Source organism: Rhinopithecus roxellana, chromosome 21 (assembly GCF_007565055.1).
Source record: "Rhinopithecus roxellana isolate Shanxi Qingling chromosome 21, ASM756505v1, whole genome shotgun sequence".
Classification (NCBI taxonomy): domain Eukaryota; kingdom Metazoa; phylum Chordata; class Mammalia; order Primates; family Cercopithecidae; genus Rhinopithecus; species Rhinopithecus roxellana.
In genome coordinates, this window is record NC_044569.1 from 3,281,280 (window position 1) to 3,306,224 (window position 24,945).

The 24,945-nt window shown below is 40.4% G+C and overlaps 1 protein-coding gene across 11 annotated transcripts in view; it reads right to left on the reverse strand.

Moving 5' to 3' along the window:
• Window positions 1-24,945, reverse strand: part of OSBPL1A (oxysterol binding protein like 1A) — a 234,336-nt gene that overhangs the window by 102,620 nt on the left and 106,771 nt on the right. For 9 of the 11 annotated variants that reach the window (XR_004055672.1, XM_010383216.2, XM_010383217.2 and 6 more), the window contains one exon: window positions 19,199-19,305. The exons of 1 other annotated variant lie outside the window; for it this stretch is intronic. Coding sequence is in view for 8 of the 10 variants with exons in the window: in XM_010383216.2 (XP_010381518.2) it covers window positions 19,199-19,305 (107 nt within the window). In the remaining 2 variants the exon portion in view is untranslated. Of the gene's footprint in view, window positions 1-9,961; window positions 10,572-19,198; window positions 19,306-24,945 lie in introns of those variants that run through there. One more of the 11 variants, XM_010383218.2, reaches the window with a different exon arrangement.

Below are 24,945 nucleotides of genomic sequence, written 5' to 3' on the forward strand. Positions count from 1 at the left end.
CTGGGTATGGTGGCGCATGCCTGTGGTCAGCTATGAGGAAGGCTGAGTTGGGACAAACACTTGACCCAGGGAAGTTGAGGCTGCAGTGAGCTGAGATCTCTGCAGTGCGCCGAGATCATGCCACTGCACTCCAGCCTGAGAGATAGAGCAAGACCTTGTCTCAAAAAATGTAAAAAAAAAAAAAAAAAAATTCAAAGAATAGGTGTTTTTCAAAGCAAAATACTCACTTGATATTACTGAAAATGATGTAAGATATTAAACAGCAATGTGCATTGTATTTGTGTTTGCACACTCATATGAATAAGCTAAGACACACCAAAATCCTGCTGGTGGTTCCTGGGACCTGGTTTTCATATTCTTCTCAATAAGCTCTAAAATAGCTTTCTGTATACTCCTGTATATCTTCCATATATATCTCATAATTCTATAATTAGCAAAATATTTTAAAATATGCCTACTTAGGAACTGATAGTTGCATCACCAAATTTTGCATCAGACTGGCAATGCATCAGATGTAAAACGATGTTTGCAAGGTCCTCTTAAACACTGCAGAACATATGACTTTCTCAGACGTCTGGTATGGGAGCCCAATCTGAGAATTTAAGCACACTCCTGTCTCATTATGGTTGCAAAGCTTCAACCTAAAAATAGCTTACTCTTACATAATCACTCGCCGCAGATTTGTATATTTTGCATATCCTCAAAATAAAGAGTTGTTGTTGTTGTTTTTTTTTAGATATGCCACCAGAGGTAAATAATCATGTTTGAAAGCAGGGAAGTTTAATCATAATCTAAACAAATCTTGTTTTCAGAAGTTATTCAGGAGCTCTGCAATTGATAGTTTTGCTGATGAAAAGAACCAGAAACAGTTATATGTAACAGAAGTAACACCATAGCAACTAATTGTTTAAATAAACTTTATTTGAATTATACACAATACCTTTAAGTGTATGATTCAGTAAGCTTTTACAAATATATATGCCATGTAACTAGCACCACATCAAGATACAGGACATTTCCATTACCTCTCTCCTCCAAGTTCTCATGTGCCCCTTTCATGGTCACTCTCCCCCTTCTCTCCACCCCCTGCCCAGGCAACCACTGCTCTGACTTCAATAACCACGGTTTAGGTCTGTTTTTGAACTTCAGATAAATGGAATTATGCAGGATGTGTACTCTTTTGTTTCTGGCTTTTTTTACTACTACAATGTTCCTCAGGTTCATCCACGTTGTTGCAACTAAAAGCAGTTCTTTCCTTTTTACGAAGGACTATTCCACTGCACGTTTATTTCATGATTTCCAGCTCCGCTTTTTACATGCCTTCAGCTCTGTCTCTGAAAATAGCTTCCTGTCTATGGTAAACATTGTTAAGCCCAGAAAGACAATCACTTTGCTTTTTCAGAATTTTGATATTTTATTCTGTTTTGACAAGAGTTTTCACGGTTCTCAAACTGAGGTAAAAAATTTAAATGTGCTGGAATCACAACTTAGGAGGTTATATGTCTATCTGAAGAAAACACTGCAAATATGTGAAAGCAGTGCTTCCCAAGGTTTGTCAGTATGTATGTTTACTTTACACCAGGTGCTGTGCTAACTATGTGCTGTACTAGTTCATATGATCCTCCCCACCCACAATCTTGTGAGGTTTGCCACTGAACAACACACTTAAAAACAGTTACGATGGTAAACCATATGTATATTTTACCAAAAACAGAAAAAATTAAAACTTTTTCCTCCAAATATTGGACTAAAATATATAGTTAGGATGACTCACATTAACGCACCAGGAAAACCCCAAAACACTCCCATTGCAATATTTGCCATGTATTTTTACTTGGGTCCTTGACATTATCTATAACAAAGTCACTATCAAAATGTATATATTCTTGACATAAAATAAAACCATAGCATAAGGTAAAAATATATTCCCAACATTTTTTTTGAAACGGAGTCACATTCTGTCGCTGAGGCTGGAGTGCAGTGGCGCGACCTCGGCTCACTGCAACCTCCACCTCCCGGGTTCAAGCAATTCTCCTGTCTCAGCCTCCCAAGTAGCTGAGATTACAGGCGCACGTCACTGCACCCGGCTAATTTTTTTGTATTTTTAGTAGCAAAAAATTTCACCATGTTGGCCAGGCTGGTCTCGAACTCCTGACCTCAAGCTATCCACCCACCTCTGCCTCCCAAAGTGCTGGGATTACAGGGATGAGCCACCACGTCCGGCCTATTCCTAACATTTTAACAACTATTTACTTAATACTACTTGTAGAAAAAAAATCCCAAAATGTAATCAGCATATGTGAATGTACCCTGGGACACAACCATATTCAATTAATTCATAAGAGAATGTTGTCATCTAGTGATTGCCAAACTGTGAGACTATGAAAATACAATACAGTTCCCAATAGGGACTGACGCAGGACCTACCAGTGATGAAGGCTACACAGAAACTGTGGATGAACCACAAATCAGGCTTTGAATTCTCTTAAGGCCAAAACAGAAAGAGAAATACAATCAATTATGCCCTTTTAATTGTCCACCAGCAAAAAAAAACCACCAACTGTTCCTTGGAGAAAACAAACTCCCTCTTTGCCCTTAGCTCTATTTCTCATCCAGGATTATATAAAGGGGAATAAGAGTATTAGAGGGCAAAATAATCATGTCATTAAGGCTAATATTTTTTGAAATGCCCTTCAACAAAAATTGAGGGTAAAACTCCAATTCACAATTCAGTGAGGGCCATTTTTCTGAAAAATCAAGAAAACCTAGTCCAGGCTATAGCATTCTGACAGTCCAATTTAACATTAAGATAAGGAATCTTAAGAAATAGACTACTTCTATATTTTCCCAAAATGCGACTTCTACCAAGCAAAATCTTCACAAAAAGATGGACAGCAATTTCCCGTTGAGAACCTGGAACACAGGTATTCTGTACAAAATCGGAAGACATTTCAATACTCTTGGCCATCTGCTTATCTTATTTCTAAATGTGCACCCTTTGGTCAAACTGAGAAAGCAGCTTATATAGATAGCCACATCCGCTTGGGCTGTCTGAAGAATTTTCCCAGTTCTAGACGTGTATGATAGAGTTGGGCTGTTCTTTGGCATTAAATTTGGAGGCAGAATCCTATATTGAGCTCTAAGTCTTGTCCGCTCCTAGCTACATAAGCTTCGGCAAGTAAATGACACTATTCCCTCCTGGCCCTAGCCTCTGCTGTAAAATAAAGAGCAGATCCCTTTCAAACTGTTCTATGGAGGTGCTGCAGTGGATGAACAGGTGCTTTTACTTTCATTGGTCTTCTATACTGGCACCCACATCTGCCTCCAGTGCCAATAAAACCACTGAAGACCACCAGACCAGATGTTCTACAATCCAAGACTGATTCTGTGACTTTCGGATTTTAAACAACTAATCCTTAACATTACTAATAAAAATAAATAAAATATTCAAAATTAAATAATTTCTAACACAAGTAAGAAATTTTGGCTGGGCACGGTGGTTCACACCTGTAATCCCAGCACTTTGGGAGGCCGAGGTGGATGGATCACCTGTGGTCCAGAGTTCGTCACCAGCCTGGCCAACATGGTGAAACCCCATCTCTACTAAAAATACAAAAATTAGCTGGACATGGTGGTGCATGTCAGTAGTCTAGCTACTTGGGAGGCTGCGGCAGGAGAATCGCTTGAACCCAGGAGGTGGAGGTCTATGTGAGCCGAGATCATGTCAGTGTACTCCAGCCTGGGTGACAGAGTGATACTCCATCTTAAAAAAAAAAAGAAAAAAGAAAAAAGAAAAAAAAGAAAACGAAAAAGAAATTTTCTAACAATTATACTCACAAATCATTTCTAATCCAGCTGTTCAGAACCCAGAAAAACAACAACAAAAAAAATCCCTCACAGAAAACATTATTATAACTGAGGGCTGATTTCTCAAGTAAACTCAAAAAAGTCCAGTGTCCTGAATGTAGCAAATAAGTAAGCAAAAGAACAAGCGATGCCACCACAGCATAGCATGTAGCATGTTGTCACCAGAGCATAGCATATCCCCTGCCACTGTGTGTAACAGTGTGTCCGTGTCTGCAGCCTGGGCGGTTATGAGCTCCCCTCTCCCAGGGAAAAGACATCTCCCCTGCATCTCTCTCCACCACTGAGCGCAACCACTCCCCTGCATCTCTCTCCACCACTGAGCGCAACCACTCCCCTGCATCTCTCTCCACCACTGAGCGCAACCACTCCCCTGCATCTCTCTCCACCACTGAGCGCAACCACTGAGCTTCTTGTTATTCCCATCACCACCGACTGCTTCCCATCGGGGTTTCTCTCATCCGGCACACCATACCACAAATCAGTTTTGCTCCCTTTCTGTCCCTAACTTGTGCACAAGTTCCTTTTAAGATATTTTCGTCAGAATAAAACATGGAAACTGACGGGTTTCCCCTTATTGCATCTGAATGTCACAGCAACCTGTGATGTAGAAAGAAAGGGTCTGTGTTAATGACTCCGTGTTACACAAAAGAACGTGAGCCTTGGAGTAAGTTGCCCAGAGTCAAAGAGCAAGAAAAGGGTCCCTGTTAGTGAAACCTGAGCCTGGGGCTTTCCCCACACTCTCCCTGGCTCTGTCTTCAGCTGGTCTGCATAAAGAAGACCATAGATCATGAGGTAAACAACGGTGAACCTTTGAGCATCTAAAGAAAACCAGACACAGGTTATCCTGGCTTATTCCTCTTTGGTGTTGGGGTCAAGGTTCTGAGAAGAAGGAAAGGGGGAAATGAGTATGTTGAGCAGACGGCGGAAAAATCCTCAAAGTGTAGGAGAGAGAAAACAAGGGAGAAAGGAAAAAGGTGGAAAAGGAAACAAAGGAAGGAGGGTCATTCTTCTACCACTCAAGAATAGAAAAGAAAGTACGAGGGAAAAAGAGGAAGAAGGTGAGCAGTAGGTCAGTAGGTGAGCAAAAGAAACAGAAATGCCAAGCAGTGGAAACAGGACGAGGTGGTTCACAGAAGAAACTTGGAAGCCGTCCAAACCTTCTGTACATTTTAGGTGTTTTAAATGTTAGAGGTATACTACCTAGACTCCATTCATAAGCGCTCTTCAGGCGGTAAAGATGGAGGCTACAAAAATACATTATTAGAGTCTAAAAAATAAACCAACGGCTAAAGCTAACAGTGATACATTCACGAAATTACAAAATACTAGAACTACAAAATATACAACTAGAAATCCAGAAAGGAAAAATTTTGAATTATCCACATTCAAAAGACAGAGGATAATAAATCGTTCTAAAGAAAAAAATAAAACTTACACTGACATAGATAATTGTAAAATTTAATTATAAAAAAGATGCAATAGATAAGAAACTGAAGACCATTCATTGAAAAGTAATCAAAAAAAGCTTTAATGAGACTTATAGGGAGGGGCTGAGATTCATTTGAAAAGAAATTTCTTTGGTGACATCCAAGTCAGTATTAGAAAAAAGAAAATGGAAAAAGTTTAAGAAAGATATATATTACAGACCCAACCTAAGTTAAAAAAAAAGAAAGAAAACTATGAATATCTTTATAATACATTTCAAAACTTAAAAGTAAAGAACTCCTAAAAATACATAGCTTGTCAAAACTGACCCAAAAAGAAACAGAAAACTAAAATAATCCTAGAAACATTAAATATATGTAGTTAGTAGTTTAAAAAAAAAACTTTAGAAAGATAAGGTGGTTTCATAAGAAATTTCTAAATCTTCAAGGAACAGATCATTTCAATTTTATACAAAACAGCAAAAGAGGGAATACTCCTAAATTCACTTTATGATGTCAGTATATATTAAACCCTGATGAGGACAGAAAAAAAAATTACAGGTCAATCTTACTTATAAACATATATACTAAAATAGCTACTAAAATCCAGAGGAAACCAAATTGAGAAGAATGTTAAAGATAATACATCATAACCAAATTAGGTTTATTCCAAGTATACAAGGATGGCTGGCTTGGCACTGGAAAAAGTCCAAATATATCATTTACCAGCTTAGCAAATTTAAAAAACCATACCACCCTTTTAATAGACACCAAAGAACATCTGATAAAACTCAACATCCTTTAATGATAAAAAAAAATTTTCAACAATATATGAAAGGAAACTCTTTAAATCTGGTAAATGGTATTTGTTAAATACCATTCTTAACAGTGAATCATTAGAAGTTAGAGGTATGCCTTTTTGGTTTTTTTTTTAATCAAGGATGAATATGAATTCCTACCATCTCAGCTTCTATGCAACATTGCCCTGAAGGCCCTAGCCAATAAATTAAGAATTACAAAAAGAAATGAAAGGTATAAGAACTGAAAAAAAGGAATAAAATTACAATCATCCACAGATTATGAATGTCTACAAAGTCTATCTTCATTATTTGTTTCCTTACCTCCCTCACATTTACTCCTTTGCACACTGCAATCTGGTTCCTTATGTCAAGCTTCCTTTGTTTTTTTTTTTTGTTTATTTTTTATTTTTGAGACAGGGTCTCACTCCGTCACTCAGGTTGGAATGCAGTGGTGCAATCTCAGCTCACTGCAACCTCCCCTTCCCAGGTCCAAGTCATCCTCCTATCTCAGCCTCCCAAGTAGCCGGGACCACAGGTGCACACCACCATACCCAGCTAATTTTTTATAATTTTTTGGGAGAGACGGGGTTTCGCTATGCTGCCAAGGCTGGTCTCAAATTCCTGTGCTCAGGGGATCCACCTGCTTCAGCCGCCCAAAGTGCTGGGATTACATGTGTGAGCCACTGCACCTGGCCCTATATGAAGCTTCTAAAACTTCTGTCATCAAAGATTTCAATGACCAGCCACCAAGTCACACATACACCTATATAACAAATCTGCACGTTCTGCACATGTATCCCTTTTTTTTTTGGTCTTGGTTTTTTTAGAATAATAAAAAAAAAAAAGATTCCAACGACCACCTGGCTACCAAATACAATGGACATGCTTCAGCTCTTACCTGTTCTCTGGGTGGCTTGTCTCCCTTGACCTCCCCTGTTCTAGAGTTCCTCCTGCCTCTCTGGCCACCTTTTCTCAGTCATCTCCACTGGCTCTCTTTCTTTCACTTGTGTTTTAAGTATCAGTATGCAATCTTTTGATTTCAAACTTGTTCAAGTGCCTTCTCCTAGGTGATATTATTCATTCCTTTGACCTCAATGACCATGTTTATTTAGGTGACTCCCAATGTTAATGATTCCCAAATTTTTATCAGACACCTAAGGACAACCTTACTTGAATATTAGCATGTCCAAAAGGCAACTCATCTTTCCACATTCCCTCAATTCCCTACCTTAATCACCTTCTATACAGTGTGACTTGTGCCATAAACCTGGGTGTCACCTACGGTTCCACCTTCATTCCCCACATTCCCTGCAGTACCAGCTCCTATTCATGTTGTTTGTTTCTGAAGCATTCCTGCTCTGCAGCCCCCTTTCCTTCTCCACAGTCACTAACTTGGTTCAGTCCCTGATTATCTCTCCTGAGTTCCTACACCTGGTCGTCCTGTTTGTAGGCCTGTGTTCCTCTCTAATCCTTCTCATAAGGAGCAAATCTCATTAAATCTGATTAAAATCTTTCAGTGACTAACTGCCCAAGATAAGTTTCCAACTCTGTAAGCACCTTACAAAGTCCTTCAAAAGGACCCTGCTTCTACCTTTTAGACTGGACTTTATTCTTTCCCCTCGTTCCAGTCTTAATGAATGATTTGCTAAAATTTACCCTCTTCTATTGTTTCGGGGTATGTTGCACCTTCTGTAAGAATTTATTTCATCACCTGATGCCCGTATAAGTCAGATGACTAAACAGATTTTAGTCACCTAGTTTTACGAAGACAGACTGGTCTAGCAGTCTCTTATAAGGTAAACAATCTATAAATATTTATCAAATGACTCAAAAAAAGGTCACAGAAAGTAACAGACATCAAATTTTCAATGGACCATTATAAAAACGTATAGGGGTTACACCCTTAAGACTCTGAAGTTAAAATGAAAGGAAAATTATGTCTGCCTATATAACTTATGCAAAATTCATCAGCATACAAGCCAGGCACTGCATTCTATATTAGGAACATGGTACGGAATAAGACAAATACAGTCACATGCAGATTACAGTCTTGGTACCATTGTGAGATACAAAAACTTATCAGGATAGATCCTGAGTCACATCAAGCATAACAAGCCTAACACACACACACACACACACACACACACACTCTTATGCATTTTGTTCAGAAATTCCCCAAAAGTTATCACAATGAAATCCAGCTTCAGTTTACATAAACTTCATTTTATTTATAACTTATGTCCTAGCTGCTTCCAAAATTAATTTACAGCTGTTATCTCTGGACTATATATAAAATAAACTGAAAATTTTAGGAATATATGTTGAATAATGTGGACTGACTAACAATTCTAAATTTCTATTTTTTAGAGGAATTAAAATATTTCTTATAATCCTCAGAAAGCTAATAAACAGTCATATATTTGAGTGCCAGAAGTAGTAAGTTTAGCTAACCTTTTTATAAAGAATGTAAATGATAAATGTCAAAAACTGTACATGGAGCTTAGATTATGATGTTGCATAAATATTTTCTCAGTTATGCACAATATTTAAACATGCTCATACTATTTATAAACTACCTTGAATATTAGTAAGAACTTTGCTTTAATATGGAACATCTAACAGGCTTTTTTACTTCCCCCGCATTATGCAGGGCTCACAACTGGGGGCAAAGAAATTATATGAGTCACTTTCACTGTCAATACAATCTCCTAAATTTAACCTTTAAAGGGTTTCTAAAGAGGGGAGACTAGAGTCCAGAAACTATATTCAGGCTGATCCAAGTTCCTTTAAAACTCCAGTCTGGCAAAAGTAGCACTGGGACAGAGGCTGAAATAGCTCCCTGGTCTTACGCTCAGATTCAATATCCACTAAACAGAAATTGAGTTACTTTGCCAAAGACATCAGCTTAGGGGCTAAAAATCAAATTTGACTTGGAGGGGAGATTAACTTCGGTGTGTCCTCAAAATGGAAAGAAAGTTTACATTTAGACATCCCCCACCTCGCCCCGTATTCCAGCCTACACATTATTCCACCAACACACATTTCAAGCATTTTTCTCCCTCAAAAAAGATTCCTGCTAAGCAATGCCTTAATTCAGTCTTTGAACCTAATTAAAATTAAGAAACTTTTAATAGCCTTAATAACTCAGAAAAGCTGTACTAAGCTCTTCCCTGGCATCTTCCTCTCCTTACCCTCTCTCCAAACCCAGAAAAATCCAGCACAACAGAAAGCACAAAACAACTAGCCACATGCTCTGAACGCTAGGAAACGTGATTCCCCACTGGTTTAGGCTACAAGAAAGCCTATGAGTAATCAAAAATCCTTAATCAAAACATTAAAGTTAAAAGCCACCTCCCCATTCCCTAACACAAATAGAATTTCCCTTTCTCTCCTTAATCCGCTCATGCACTTCTCGTATTCTTGGAATTTCAGCGGCCTCTGAGCAGCGGATGGTAAGTTCATCTCAATGTCAGCCCGAGCAGAGCCATGCGAAAAATCACTAACTTGGAAGGTTATTTAGGACAATAATGTCTTTCACTGTCTTACTCCTCCCACTCCAGCCCTTCTTGACCTAATACCAATATTCAGCTGAAAAACACATCAGTCCACGGGCTTTTTCCCCAGGGGCTCTTCCTGCAGGATCCCCAAGGCAGGGAGACCCGCACTGGGAAGAACAGGGTCTCCCGGCTGGTGCACCCCTCCCCACGCGCCCGCGGCTGCACCCCACTCTGCACACACACGTCCAACTATTCTTGGATCTACTCACATCCCTGGATCAAGTCTGGCCGCCCTCCCCGCTCCCTCCCCCGGCGTCCTCCGTGGCCCCAGGCTGCCCCACAAAGCCACCGAGCTGCAAATACACCCACCTACCTGGGCCAGATCCGAGGACCCCGGCTGGCGCGCTCCACCCTGCGCTCCTCGCAAGCTCCAGCACGAATGCGCCCGGCCTGCTCCTCCTCCTCCCCTCCAGTCGAGCCGAGCCGAGCCGAGCCGATCCGGGAGGCGCGACCCAGGGCGGCCCGCAAGGTCTCCCTAAGTCACCTTCTCGCAGCCCGCCCCTGGCTCCGGCCGGGCAGCAGCACCCGCCTTCTCCAGCGAAGTCGCGCAGAGGCGTTGCCCGCCAGCGGCCCAGGACTCCCGCGCCGCGCCCGCCCGGGCTGCGGAGGTCCGAGCCACCCCTCGGCCGCCGCTGGCTCGGCCGCAGACCCGCCCTCCGGGGCTCGCAGGGAGTGCGCGGGCGGGCGGCGGCAAGGCCTGCGGCGGGCGGCTCTTTGCGCGCTGCGGCCGCGTCCAGGCAGCTCCTCCCCTTCCCAAGTGCCGCTGGCGGACGGAGGCGCAGGTAGAGACCGCCGTGGAAGCCTGCACGGCCCTCCGAGGAGAGGTCGGGGACTGCTCCTTGGGCTCTGCGTGAGCGCCGCGCCGAGGCGCCTGTGAGGTCCTAGAGCGGCTGTGCGCTCGGCCCTCTCCTGGAGACACCGGCCCTGGCAACTTTTTTTTTTCTTTTTCTTTTTCTTTTTTTTTTTTTTTTTTGCCAGCCCGCCCCTCGGGAAACTGGAAAGCAAAGGAATCTTCTCTCCAGTCCTGCCTGTCACTTACTCAGGCTTATGCTGATGCGTTCGCGTTTACGGTTCCAAAACCAAGACTGAAAGGCAGTCTTCACATATTTATTGTTTATACCCTAGTTGGGACACTGAGCAACAAGAAAAACAACGGTATTAATCCTACTACCGTGAAATCTACTTAGGTAAAATTATTCCAGCTAGGCTTGAAGGGCAAAGGTTCAGAGGACAGGAAACACCACCACCCAAATACCACACTTAAGTGGGATGTTCGGGTTAATGGAATTTATGGTTAACTTTAACACTCTGATGGAGGGAAAAAAATCTTTTTGTTTCAACATGTTTCAAACCTTTCACCTTACTAAAGTATATAAATCTGTCCTCATACTTTAGTGAGTTCAGAGTAAAAATGAACAAAATTAAGTATTTCTTGCACAAGATCCTAGGTACTTTAAGTCCCATTGTAATCGGTGGTAGCTGTAATTGCACTACAGACCTAGAATGTGTTAAAGACCATTCCAGGCCATGCCGGGAAAATTGGGAATGAATGTCAGCTCTCAGTGAGGTTTCATGGCATCTGTGTTTTCATTTGTTATTTATTTATTTATTTATTTATTTATTTATTTATTTAATTTATTTATTTATTTTGGCGACAGAGTCTTCCTCTGTCGCCCAGGCTGGAGTGCAGTGGCACAATCTCAGCTCACTGCAACCTGCACCTCCTGGGTTCAAGTGATTCTCATGCCTCAGCTTCCTGAGTAGCTGGGATTACAGGCCTGTGTCACCACGCCCAGCTAATTTTTTGTATTTTTAGTAGAGACAGGGCGTTTGCTATGCTGGTCATGCTGGTCTCCAACTCCTGGCATCAAGTGATCCACCTGCCCCGGCCTCCCAAAGTGCTGGGATAACAGGCGTGAGCCACGACGCCTAGCCTGATGGCATCTTTAAAAAGACAGTTTATTTCTTTTTCTTTTCTCACTTGAAATAATAAGTTACTGTATTTGGAAAAATCACATATGGAAAGAGGAGTTCCTGCTACAGAATCTCTCCCTAGGCCCTGAAAATTAGAGAATAAACTCAGTTTATAAAAGTAGTGCTAGGTAGCAAAACAATGAACAACTAATTACCTTCTTGTTTTAAAAGGCAATCTACATGGGCCCTAAATGTGTCGGGTACTGTACTGAAGCACCTCACATAAAATAACACATATATGTGCTCAATTTCAGATGTGGAAACAGAATTCCTAAACATATATTCGTTTGTTCAAGGTTGAGGTAACAGAGTTTAGATCCAGATTGGTCTGATCCCAAAGCCTGAATCTTTTCCTTTGTACATTCATTATTCATTCATTCGAATATTTATTCACCATCTACCACATGCCAAGTACCACGCTACAAAAATAACTAAGATACAGTTGCTTCCTTAGGGAGCTCCAGTTTGTGAATATATAATGATACAATGTGATAAATGCTATGACAGCCAGAAACTCATGGAGCAGCAGGGACACCTCACCTAGCTTTGAAGGGTGGAGCCTGGATGAGGAAATGGTTACAGTCATGTAACACAGCAGCCTTGAGAATTTATCTCACAGAACAGCAATGGGGAACAGTATGCTGGAGTCGGGGAAGACAGAGCAAAGGGAGATAGGCAACCAAGACATAGAAAGATCACATTGGGCCGGGTGCGGTGGCTCACACCTATAATCCCAGCACATTGAGAGGCTGAGACAGGCAGATCGCTTGAGGTCCGGAGTTCTAGACTAGCCTGGCCAACATGGTGAAACCCTGTCTCTACTAAAATACAAAAATTAGCTGGGTGTGGTGGTGTGTGCCTGTAATCCCAGCTACTAGGGGGGCTGAGGCAGGAGAATTGCTGAAACCCAGAAGGCAGGGGTTGCAGTGAGCCAAGATTGTGCCACTGCACTCTAGCCTGGGCAATAGAGCAAGACTCCTTCTTAAAAAAAAAAAAAAAAAATTGACAGAACTTGAATCAAGATAGGGAGGAAGAAAGAGGATGAACCGAAGCCAGTTCCCTTGATCCTGGCCTGAATTACTGAATGGGTGGCGCAAGTCTATGAGTTGAATGCATAACCCAGTTTAAGACACATTGGTTTTGAAATGCTTCTGATGTAAGCATATGTAAATGTTCAAAAGGCAGCTGGATCTACTAGATCACAACTCAGGAGAAGTCTGAAGTGGAGACATCTGAGTCCTCAGGAAATTCTAGTTAAAGGAGTAGGTGAGATCATCCAGGGAGAATGTGAAGAGTAAGAAGGTCACTCACAGAAACCTAACTAACATTTAATACATAGGCAGATGAAAAATGCTTTGGAAGGTGACTGAGGCCAGGCGTGGTGGCTCATGCCTGTAATCATAGCACTTTGGGAGGCCAAGGCGGGTGTATCACTTCGGGTCAGGAGTTTGAGACCAGCGTGATTCACCATGGTGAAACCCCATCTCTACTAAAATATAAAAAATTGGCTGGGTGTGGTGGCATGCCCCTATAATCCCAGCTACTCAGGAGGCTGAGGCGGGAGAATCGCTTGAACCTGGGAGGCTGAAGTTGTAGTGAGCCAAGATGGCGCCACTGCACTCCAGCCTGGGCAATAGAGTAAGACTCCATCTCAAAAGAAAAAAAAAAGGTGACTGAGAGGGAGCTGCTACTGAGGAAGGAGAAGCCAAAAGAGGTGGCACTGTGGAAGCCACAGCGGAATTCCAAAAAACAGGAAGTAGTCACATGCCAGGCCCTTCAGAGGACAAGCAAGACAATTTTTAAATGTTCTCTGGTTTAACAGTAAGGAAATACTGGCAAGAACAGTTTCGGTGGACTTGCTGAAAATTAAGAAGTAGAAACAGAAAGTATCATATTTTCAAAATTGGAATTGGAAAAGGATGCAGAGAGATAGACAAAAGCTATAAATAAGAGGGTAGAGAATTCCAAAGAGAGGAGCTATTTTTTGAAGCAAGGTCCCCAGAGAAGCAGAATGTAAGGAGACAGATGCCTCCAGCAAAAGGCAAGAAGAAAGGGTAAGAGCAGATGCAGATAAAAACTGGAGTGAAGAGTGGTAGGGAGTGGAGCCATCTACAGTGACTTCCTCATGTTTAACAAAGGAATTCTGCTCAGAGTGGAAAGAGATCTGAGAGGACTACAGAGACAGAGGGCCAGAGAGGGGTGCAGGCCCAAAAGAGCTGTTAAGAACATTAGGAAACAAAAGGTAGCAGGGTCACAAAATGACTACAGGACTGCCCGACAGCACAGGAAATTAAATGAATGGAAGAGATCGTGACTTTGTAGAGCTGTAAGTCCATATGAACACATGATTTCTCTTCAAAGATAGCAGTGTCCGGTCCAAAGAAGCAGTACAGAATTCCAACCCTTCAGACAGTTCCAATGTAGGGTCTGAATCTTTCCATTATACCACAAAATTAATCCCACTCTCTTTTTTTTTTCTCTTGAGATGGAGTCTCACTCTGTTGCCCAGGCTGGAGGGCAATGGTGCAATCTCGGCTCACTGCAATCTCTGCCTCCTGGGTTCAACTGATTCTCCTCAATCAGCCTCCCAAGTAGCTGGGATTACAGGTGCCTGCCACCACGCCCGGCTAATTTTTTGCATTTTCAGTAGAGACAAGGTTTCACCATGTTGGTCCGATTGGTCTCGAACTCCTAACCTCGGGCGATCCACCTGCCTCAGCCTCCCAAAGTGCTGGGATTACAGGCATGAGCCACCGTGCCTGGCCGGCACCACTCTCATTCCAGGCATACAGTTGGGTCACAGCTCTTCAACAGTCAGGAGATTTAACATGAAATATGTATAAAACACTTGATAAGTGAGCTTATACTAACTTTAAATGGGCAGTTCTTACCTTGGAAAAATTGGTATGACTAACATCAAGGAAGCTCGATAGTACACAAAATGAGGAGGGCATCCTCTAGCAAGGAAAACTACAGAAACAAATATAATTTCAGAAACCAGTTTCTGGCATTTTGAATGGAACGTTCAGACCAGGCTAAGAAAGACCCAGCACTCACATTCTGTTATACCGTTTCCAAGAAAACCACCCGAAAAACAGTATCTAGGTTTTGCTTCAGTAGATCAACCACAAACTTTACAAAGTATTTTATATACTGCAATTTTCTCAACAGCATAAGCAGTTATTTTGTTTGTTTTTTGTTTTGTTGAGACAGAGTTTCGCTCTTGTTGCCCAAGCTGGAGTGCAATGGCCCAATCGTGGCTCACTGCAACCTCGGCCTCCCGGGTTCAACAGATCATCCTGCCTCAGCCTCCCGAGTAGCTGGGATTACAGGCGCATACCACCACACCCGGCTCATTTTTTGTATTTTTAGTAGAAACGGGGTTTCACCATGTTAGCCAGGCTGGTCTCGAACTCCTGACCTCAGGTGATCCACCCCCCCTTCAGCCTCCCAAAGTGCTGGGATTACAGGCATGAGCCACTAGGCCATAGCAGTTTTACTTACAAATAAAATCTTCCTACAATAATGCCTCATTTATTTACAGCTCCTATGAACACCTCGATTATGTAGGTCATATCAGTACATCCTCAAATAAGCAAAAAAAACCCCACGTACCACAGAAATAGAAGGCACGAAGGCCTGCACACACTGTAACCCCCCAAGATTCTCACAGAGAGCCAGTTTACTCTGACTGGACATAATTTTATGGAGTTTGGTTATCTGGTTTTCTTTTTAATAAATGGGAGATTAGAAAGAGTACATCAGAAGGCATCAGTATTCCACTGCTAGAGGCAGGTACACAGTTAATTTGAAAAATCAAGAGAGGTAATTTTAAAAAACCTATAAAGAGCAAACAAGAGCTCAAAAAGCATTGGCAGGACCGGGCCATTTAGTAGAAAAACACAGACTCGTATAAACATTATCCCCTGAGGACATCTCTGTATTAAGGCACAGAGTAATTATTGACACACAAAAGGCCAATCTCGAGACACCTAGAAAACGTAAAATTATGGCCTGACAAGGGCTTGTAAAAAAAAAAAAAAAAAAAAATGAAAGAAACATAAAATTAAGTTGTAAAATTTTAGATTAAGAAGTAAATGTGGAACATTTAGAATAACAGCCATCAAAAAAGACTAGAATAAAAACAGCGTTGCTGCTGTGGGGGCTGGGGTCACTTACACCTACCGGATCCCTGTTTTGTGCCAGTCCCTACAGAGGTGTTTTACCAATATGATTGCATTTACTCTTCAAAACAATCCCTTTGGTTGGTCACCATCTTAAATAGGAGATTGTATGTTAAAACTGAGTCAAAGAGAGTAAACAGCAGAGCCAGGAATTAGAGCCAGGTCTGTAGGTCTTCAAAGCTTATGTCTGCTCTTTTAATAAAATTTCCAGATAAGAGAAATGTAATTTATAATGCCAGATAAATAAGGTATTACAGCACATAATTACACCACTCTGACCTCGATTACGCTGTTAAATTCCTATGTTGTAATCCTTATGCATTTGAAAGACTAACTTTAGAAATGCCACTTACCTTTCAAATATTTTGCAGTGCCTTCTCACTGTTTATCCTATTGTTGAGAAGGAAACCCATGGATTCTAAGTGTTTCATGGAGTTGACATTTCATATAATTACTCAGAAGATATCTTAAATATATTCCAAAAGTTTGAAACATTAAATGCTAGTTACTAAACAGAATACTGTGTTCCACGCACTATGCTAACATACTCTATATATGTATCATTCATCTACATAGAGTTCATGCCCACACCCAACTCTGAGGTGTTTATTTTCATTTTACAGAAACTTGTCCCACAGTTGGAGAAAAGTTAGAGAAAGACTGAGATTTAAAACGGGTCCATCGGACTTTCAGACCAGTGCTCCTAAAAGCTTGCTACATGGTTTCCCTCATTTAAAAGATGAACACAAGGTTCTGAGAAGTGAAGTAGCCGTGTCATTTAAATCACAAGGATGGAAACACAACATGATCATTCCAATGACAATGGTCAAATAAAAGTTCTTTAGACAATGCTACTTCCTCCCAAAACAAGGTAAATCCAATGTTACACACATAAAAGCTCTAAGATGCTATCAGAAAAGAGAGGCTACAAATGTTAATTACTTAAGACCTTGCGATAACTGTTAACTTTTATTCAGGGCTTACTTTGTGTCTGGTACTATGCTAAGTATTTTGCTTACATTATCTTATTTAATCCTCATGATAAATTTAAGAGGCTAAAAGAGGTCAATTAGCCTAAACTTTAGGCTAACACTCTTGCACATCTAGATTTTCACAAAGAGAAAGAATTAGGCTAGTTTTTAAGCAGATAGTTTAAAAAATAGAATAGGTTGATTGCTTCAGAAATTAAACATGCACCAACATAACATGTTACTTCCAGTCTAATGTTCAGCCTTAAAACCATACATCTCTAGAACAAAAAAGCTATCGATACATCCGTTAGGTACCACATAAGAGACGTGAGTGAAATATGGTTTTACAATGTACTAAATATGTCATGAATCCTATGATATCATATTTTATTAATTTCAAAGATATTCTGAATGCAACCATCCTGGTCAGATTTATTTAGAACACTAAATCATGTGTTATTTAAATAAACTTGCAAATGAAATTTGCAAACCACCAAAAATAGAAGTGCTGAGGAGGGATATTTTCAAACAGTATTAAAAAATCAACAATTTGAAATGTTTATTGAACAATTATGTTTTCCTGTGATAGTTAATATAATTCTATTAAAAGACTTCTGGTAAGTTTGTTTTAAATGATTATTATTTCCACATTTGTCTTATTTTCCAAATAAATTAATATGTGGAATTGGTGCTACATATAGCAAACACAGCATTTAAAAATTCGTATATGCTCGCCATGGTGCCTCATGCCTGTAATCCTAGCACTTTGAGAGGCCGAGTCGGGCAGATGGCTTGCATCCAGGAGTTCAAGACCAACCTGGGCAACATAGAAAGGCCCATGTCAAAAAAAAAAAAAAAAAAGCAAAAATTAGCTGGGCGTCATGATGCAGGCCAGTAGTCCCAGCTACTTGGGAGGCTGAGGTAGGAGGATCACTTGAGCTCAGGAGGCAGAGGCTGCAGTGAGCCATGACTGTGCCACTGCACTCCAGCCTGGGCAACACAGTGAGACCCTGTGAAATTGTATATGAATTCATAAGGATCCCTTTCTAATCATGAGGAAATAAAATTTTAGATCTTTACGTATTAGAGGAAAATATATAAAAGCAATTTCATCTCTCTTTTTCCTGAAACCTAATCTCTAACCAAAAGGTACAAGTAAACTAAAACAATAAGAAATTTGGTATCTTAATCTAAAATACTGAAGATTAGACATATATATAAAAATTAACAAAATGGAAAAGAAAGCCTATTGACACTTGACTTACATTGAAATCATAAAAATGAGGGGAAAAACAGCAAAACAAGAAAAATCCTAATTCTGGCAACTAAAACACATCTTTGCAACTTTTCAATCCTTTGAAAAAGAATCACTAATAGCTCAGCATACAACATACCACTCTTACTCATATTTGGTTTTCTTTTCTTTTTTTTTTTTGAAATAGGGTCTCACTCTGTCACCCAGGCTGGAGTACAGTAGCGTGATCTCGGCTCACTGCAGCCTCCACCTCCCGGGTTCAAAAGATTCTCTGGCTAATTTTTTTTTTGAGACAGAGTCTACTCCATCACCCAGGCTGGAGTGCAGTGGTGCAATCTCAGCTTACTGCAACCTCCACTTCCCAGGCTCAACTGATTCTCGTGCCTCAGCCTCCCAAGTAGCTGGATTACAGGTGTGCGCCACCACGCCTGGCTAATTTTTGTATTTTTAGTAGAGATGGGGTTTCATCATGTTGGCCAGACTGGTCTCGAACTCCTGACCTCAAGTGATTGCTTGCCTCAGCCTCCCAAAGTGCTGGGATTACAGGCGTGAGCCACCGCGCCTGGCCTAATTTTTGTATTTTTTGGTAGAGATGGGGTTTCATCATGTTGGACAGGCTGGTCTCGAACTCCTGACTTCAGGTGATCTGCCCACCTCAGCCTCCCAAAATGCTGGAATTACAGGCATGATCCACCATGCTCAGCCCTTACTCATATTTAGAAAAGCAAATGGCAAACTGTTGAAGGGTAAGAGAGTGAGGGGAAAGAACACAAAAAATATTTAATCCATTGAGCTTAGTTTACATAGATAAATATGATAGTACTCTATTTCCTAAATAAAAGTATTTTTTAATGTAAAGACCTTCCGTTTCTAGAATATTTTCACATCTCTGTTATTGAAGTGTCACAACAATCCTGAGTTGATCAATTTTAAGTATACTTGTTAAATATGGCTACATCAACAAATTCAAAAGATATGAACACAAGTTATTTCATCCTGCTTAATCAATAATAAATAAGTTCTAAATTTTGGTGACAAATGAAGCTTTTCTTTCTCAATACTAATATTTTCCTACCTTTGAACAATTTGAAAGCAATGACTTCATGGACAACCACGCATGCAACATCCAAACAATCATTTTACAAATTCAATTCTGAACTACCTACCCTTTCTTGTTTAGTGAAGAGATTAAGGCAATCACTCAAAGCTACACAAGTTTCTCTAGAAGCTTCTGAGACAACTTCAACTTTCTGAAGAAATGATGGAAGCATTTCTATAAATAAAAAAATAAATACAGTGAGTGGGATTTTAAGGATTGAGGTTGACTAAGACCACAAAAATACTCTTATATCTATTAACCTCATCTTTCCATCTAGCTATCTTAAGCAAAACATATGTTTCTTTTCTTTCTTTTTTTTTTTTCCTTGAGACAGAGTCCGCTCTGTTGCCCAGGCTGGAGTACAGTGGTGCAATCTTGGCTCACTACAACCTCTGCCTCCTGCCTTCAAGCAATTCTTCTGCCTCAGCCTACCGAGTAGCTGGGACTACAGGCGCGTATCACCATGCCCAGCTAATTTTTGTATTTTTGGTAGAGACAGGGTTTCACCATATTGGCCAGGCTGGCCTCGAACTCCTAACCTCATGATCTGCCCACCTCAGTCTCCCAAAGTGCTGGGATTACAAGTGTGAGCCACTGCGCCCGACTTTTTTTTTTTTTTTTTTGAAACAGAGTCTCACTCTGTGGCCCAGGCTGGAGTACAGTGGAGTAATCTCGGCTTATTGTAACTCCACCTCCTGGGTTCAACAGATTTTCTTGCCTCAGCCTTCAGAGTAGATGGGACTACAGGCACACGCTATCATGCCTGGTTGATTTTTTTTTGTATTTTCAGTAGAGACGGGGTTTCACAATGTTGGCCAGGCTGGTCTCAAACTCCTGACCTCAGATGATCCTCCCACCTCGGCCTCCCAAAGTGCTGGGATTACAGGCATGAGCCACTGAGCCCGGTCTCATATATTTCTTGGGCATCATTATTAAGCACACACTTTATTTAGGGCACATAAATTGGTACAGAAAAAGAAAGAATGAAGCCTTATCCTAGAAAGGTCTATACCCTACAACAGAAGTCCCCAAACCCAGGCTGCAGATCAGTACTGGTCTGTGGTCCTGCTAGGAACCCGGCCACACAGCAAGAGGTGAGCGGAGGGTGAGTGAGCATCACCACCTGAGCTCTGCCTCGTGTCACATCAGTGGCGGCATTAGATTCTCACGAGAGCATGAACCCTATTGCGAATTGTGTATATGAGGGATTTAGGTCGTGGGCTCCTTATGAGAATCTAATGCCTGATGATCTGAGGTAGAACAGTTTGAGCCCAAAACCATCTCCCCAGCCCCACTCCCACCCTTACCCCCGAGTCCATGGAAAAACTGTATTCCACAAAACCAGTCCCTGGTGCCAAAAAAGTTGGGGAGCACTGCCCTACAAGAAGCACCAAGACAAAACAAAAAGTTTATCGGAATTAAATAACAATGTAATGTTTAAGAAAAACAACGGACAAGAAGGACTGACAGCACTCCTTATAAAACATTAGAATTTCCTTTGTAGGTAAGTAATTTTCTTCAAAAGCAAGTACTAAAAAGAAACAAAAATAATTCTGTAGTTATCATGGTGGTTAACATATCTGAAAACAGCATTAACTCTACTTCCTATTTGAACCACTGTTTGGCATAAGTAGTTCTTTTCACTCTCAAAAATATGTTCCTATGAAGGTCCAGTACCATTGAGTATATGTTTAAGTTGGGAGTAAAGAAATGGTAGTATCAGTATATGCCCTGGTCCTCTAAAGAAAACCTTAACACATTTACTCATTAAAAATAAAAAACAAAAACAAAATATTGAGAGGAGGAAGGTGCAAAGTGTATATATATCACTTAAAAACAAGTATTATGTCCAGATTAATGCAAAAGAAATGTACTTAGTAGAAATGGTTTCTGATATTTTGTTAATTATACATTAAGATACTTTAAATCTGTCCCTTCCATCAAATAAAAATCTTAACATTTAAGAAGTCTTTTCATCAAAAAATAACTAAAAGGTGGGGACAGAACAAGATTTGTTAAAAGACACAAGATTACAGCTAGGGCGAGGCAGGGTGGCTTATGTGTGTAACTCCAGCACTTTGAGAGGCCAAGGTAAAAGGATCACTTGAGGCCAGGATTTCAAGACTAGCCTGAGCAAAAAAGTAAGGCTTCATCTCTACAAAATTTTAAAAATTAGCTGGGCATGGTAGTGTGCACCTGTAGTTAGTCTCAGCTACTTGAGAGGCTGAGGCAGGAGGATCGCTTGAGCCCAGGAGTTCCAGTTTTCTATACTACTGTTCAAGACCAGTATGGCCAACATGGTGAAACCCCATCTCTACTAAAAATACAAAAAGTAGCTGGGCATGATGGTGGGTGCCTGTAATCCCAGCCACTCAGGAGACTGAGGCAGGAGAATCGCTTCAACCCGGGAGGTGGAGGTTGCAGTAAGCGGAGATGGTGCCACTGCACTCCAGCCTGGGAGACAGAGTGAGACTCCATCTCAAAAAAAAAAAAAAAAAAAAAATACACACACACACACACACACACACACACACACACACACACACACACAGATATGAAGGCCAAATGATATTTACCACAGTTTACATCGTACAAAATACATCTTACAGAATAGTTTTCTCTTGTTAGCTTCTTTAATAAAGCCCAACTAATTGAAAACTACCATATTCTAAAACAAATTTGACTTTACAGACTTTATTTTCCATTTTGAACCTCTGATACACATTGTGAAGATTTATTCTCTACTTAGTTGCTAAATAGCAAAAGAGAGTACCATATGTTAGGTGCCATATGACTTAAATAGTGCCTGAACAGATGTCACAACATGAACTGTGGACCAAGTACTGAGGAGATGTACCAGAAGAAACAGACACAGCCTATGCCTTCTGTAAATTTTCTGGGTAATCTAGTAATTTTCCACTTTCAGGGCATAAATGACAGGAAGATAGAAGCATAACCATTCATAGATATAGTTCTTTTATTAAACACCATCATAAGCTTAATCATCCTGTTTTTGTCTGTTTTAGATAGTTCATAAACTTTAGATACTTGTTAACATGAAGAAACATTAACTGTTCAAATACATGCTTAGGAATACTTACAAATGTTTGAAAATACTGGTTCTGCAAGGTTTCAAAAAATATTCCAAATATATGTATGCGTACATATATATATATAAAGAGTTTTTCATAAGAATCCACCATTAAGAGAGTGTCGAATTCTTTTCTCCAAAAGAGTTAAATGTTACCTCATTTCTCTGACAATCTAGTGTTAAAACAAGATTTTGAAGTGAACTTCCACAGTGGAACAATTTAAGAATTGCTGAACCTTGCGGTATGCCACACTGCAGTGTAGCACATCAGGGTCCATTCAACTCACACTGGCACGTTTCTTATAGAATGATGTTTACATAATGTTAATTTAAAAAAATTAAAATTGCTAAGCTTCTAGAAAAGTGACCAACTGGGAATCACTGCAAATATGTTTCAGCTGGTTAATATTTAGAGACTAAACTGTCATAAATAAATGCAAAAAGGCCAGTATGTTGCCTTATTTGGCCTGCTATAAGAATTTGATGCTGTTGATTTTCAGGAAAAACGTTATTTTTTGTACTAAAAATGTTTTTAAAGTCATGAAAGCTGTGAGAAGATCGTATTGGAAAAGCTTAACTTTAGAGACATAAAAAGCTCACAATCTGTCGTTTTTCATGATTACACTGAACAATTTTTAATTGGGTACGTTTTTAAAACAGTGGGAAGACACTTGTTTCTTTATGTGAACAAATTAACCCCTTGTACAGATAACCTCCACTGTTATCCTAGTGTAAAAAAAAAAGTCTACATTTCCTTAGCCTAACGTTTAAGATGCTCAATAAATTTGTTTCAGCCAGATTGTTCTCCTGGAAATGTTTGTTTACCTAAAAACAGTCTTCAAAATATTGTTGAATACTGGATGTTGAATGCTGAATACTGAAATCTTACTTGAACACTGGAAATAATTATCTCACTTGACAAAAAAAAAAAAAAAAATTTCTTTCAAGGCCTAGTTCAAATGCCATTCTCCCCCAGGAAGCCTTCCTTAAATATCACTGTAGAGACTGGGTTCCGTGGCTCACGCCTGTAATGTCAATACTTTGGGAAGTCAAGGCAGGAGGATCACTTGAGCCCAGGAGTTCAAGGTTGCAATGAGCTATGACCACACCACTGCACTTCAGCCTGTGCGAAAGAGCAAGAGCCTGTCTCTAAAAACAACAACAAAATATCACCATGGGACATGACAGTAGCTGCTCCTAGACTCCAACAGTGGCCACACCCACCTGTTACAGGTGCGTGAGGCATTGTACATATGTTGTCTCTCTGCCACCCTCTGTAAACTCTCAACCTCCTTATCTCCATCCAAACACCAAGCTTTGCCAAAATAAAACCTCTCAAATATTTATTGAATGAATAAGAAAACTAATAAAATATCTCATTCCACCCTTTGCTACCATAATTCTTTTAATGTAAAATATAATCTGAATCCAAATAGCTTCAAGTTATTATATTTTACCTTAAAATTATTATGGTTCTTTAGTTTAAAAATGTGAAATGAAAACTTTTTCATTTATATTACTATGGGTTGGTTGATTAGGGTAGATTGAGAAATAAGTAATTTCTAACTACATTTTGGTTTTTACTTGTGGCACAAGAAAATATATTTTGCGGCCAGGCGAAGTGGCTCACGCCTGTAATCCCAGCACTTTGGGAGGCCGAGGCAGGCAGGAGGTCAGGAGATAGAGACGATCCTGGCTAACACAGTGAAACCCTGTCTCTGCTAAAAATACAAAAAAATTAGCCAGTCGTGGTGGCGGGCGCCTGTAGTCCCAGCTACTGGGGAGGCTGAGGCAGGAGAATGGCGTGAACCCAGGAGGCAGAGTTTGCAGTGAGCCAAGATCGCGCCAGTGCACTCCAGCCTGGGTGACAGAGCGAGACTCCTTCTCAAAAAGAAAAGAAAAGGAAAAAAAAATGTATATATATATGTGCCTGTTTTTGAACATTTAACTAAAATATTTCCATCATTTGGGACAAGTATTTAAAAGAAAAAAAGTGGATGAAGGCATTTTATTTCCCCATCCTTGCCCTTCTGGTAATGGTGCTGCCTTGAATATGTATGTGGGTTTTTTAAATAAACACAAACAGGAGAGAGACTAAATAGTCCAATACAAAATCTAGTGACAAAGCTAAACATCAGAGAAAATACAGAAAATAACAACAAAATGGGATGATTTCTCTTCCGTGGTGTAAAAAAATGCAATACATAATGACTTTATACATGAAAGACCTGATCTCACCTGAATGAGCAAAGTCCATTTTAAAATGGACTTTCAAGGCCGGACATGGTGGTTCACACCTGTAATCCCAGCACTTTGGGAGGCCGAGGTGTGTGGATCACCTGAGGTCAGGAATTCGAGACCAGCCTGGCTAACATAGTGAAACCTCATGTCCACTAAAAACAAAAATTAGCCGGGCATCATGGTGTGCGCCTGTACTCCCAGCTACCTAGGAGGCTGAGGCAGGAGAATCACTTGAACCCAGGAGGCAGAGGCTGCAGTGAGCCAAGATCGCGCCACTGCACTCCAGCCTGGGTGACAGAGCAAGACTCCGTCTCAAAAAATAAATAAAAGGGACTTTCATATCAGATTGGAATTACATAAATGCTTCAGTGAAAATCAGTACTCTTTTCAAAACAGGGAAACAATGTTTGCACATAAAAATCAACTAACCTTCTAAAAACTTCTACTCCATAAAACTATAACTTGAAAAATATCAAAAGAGG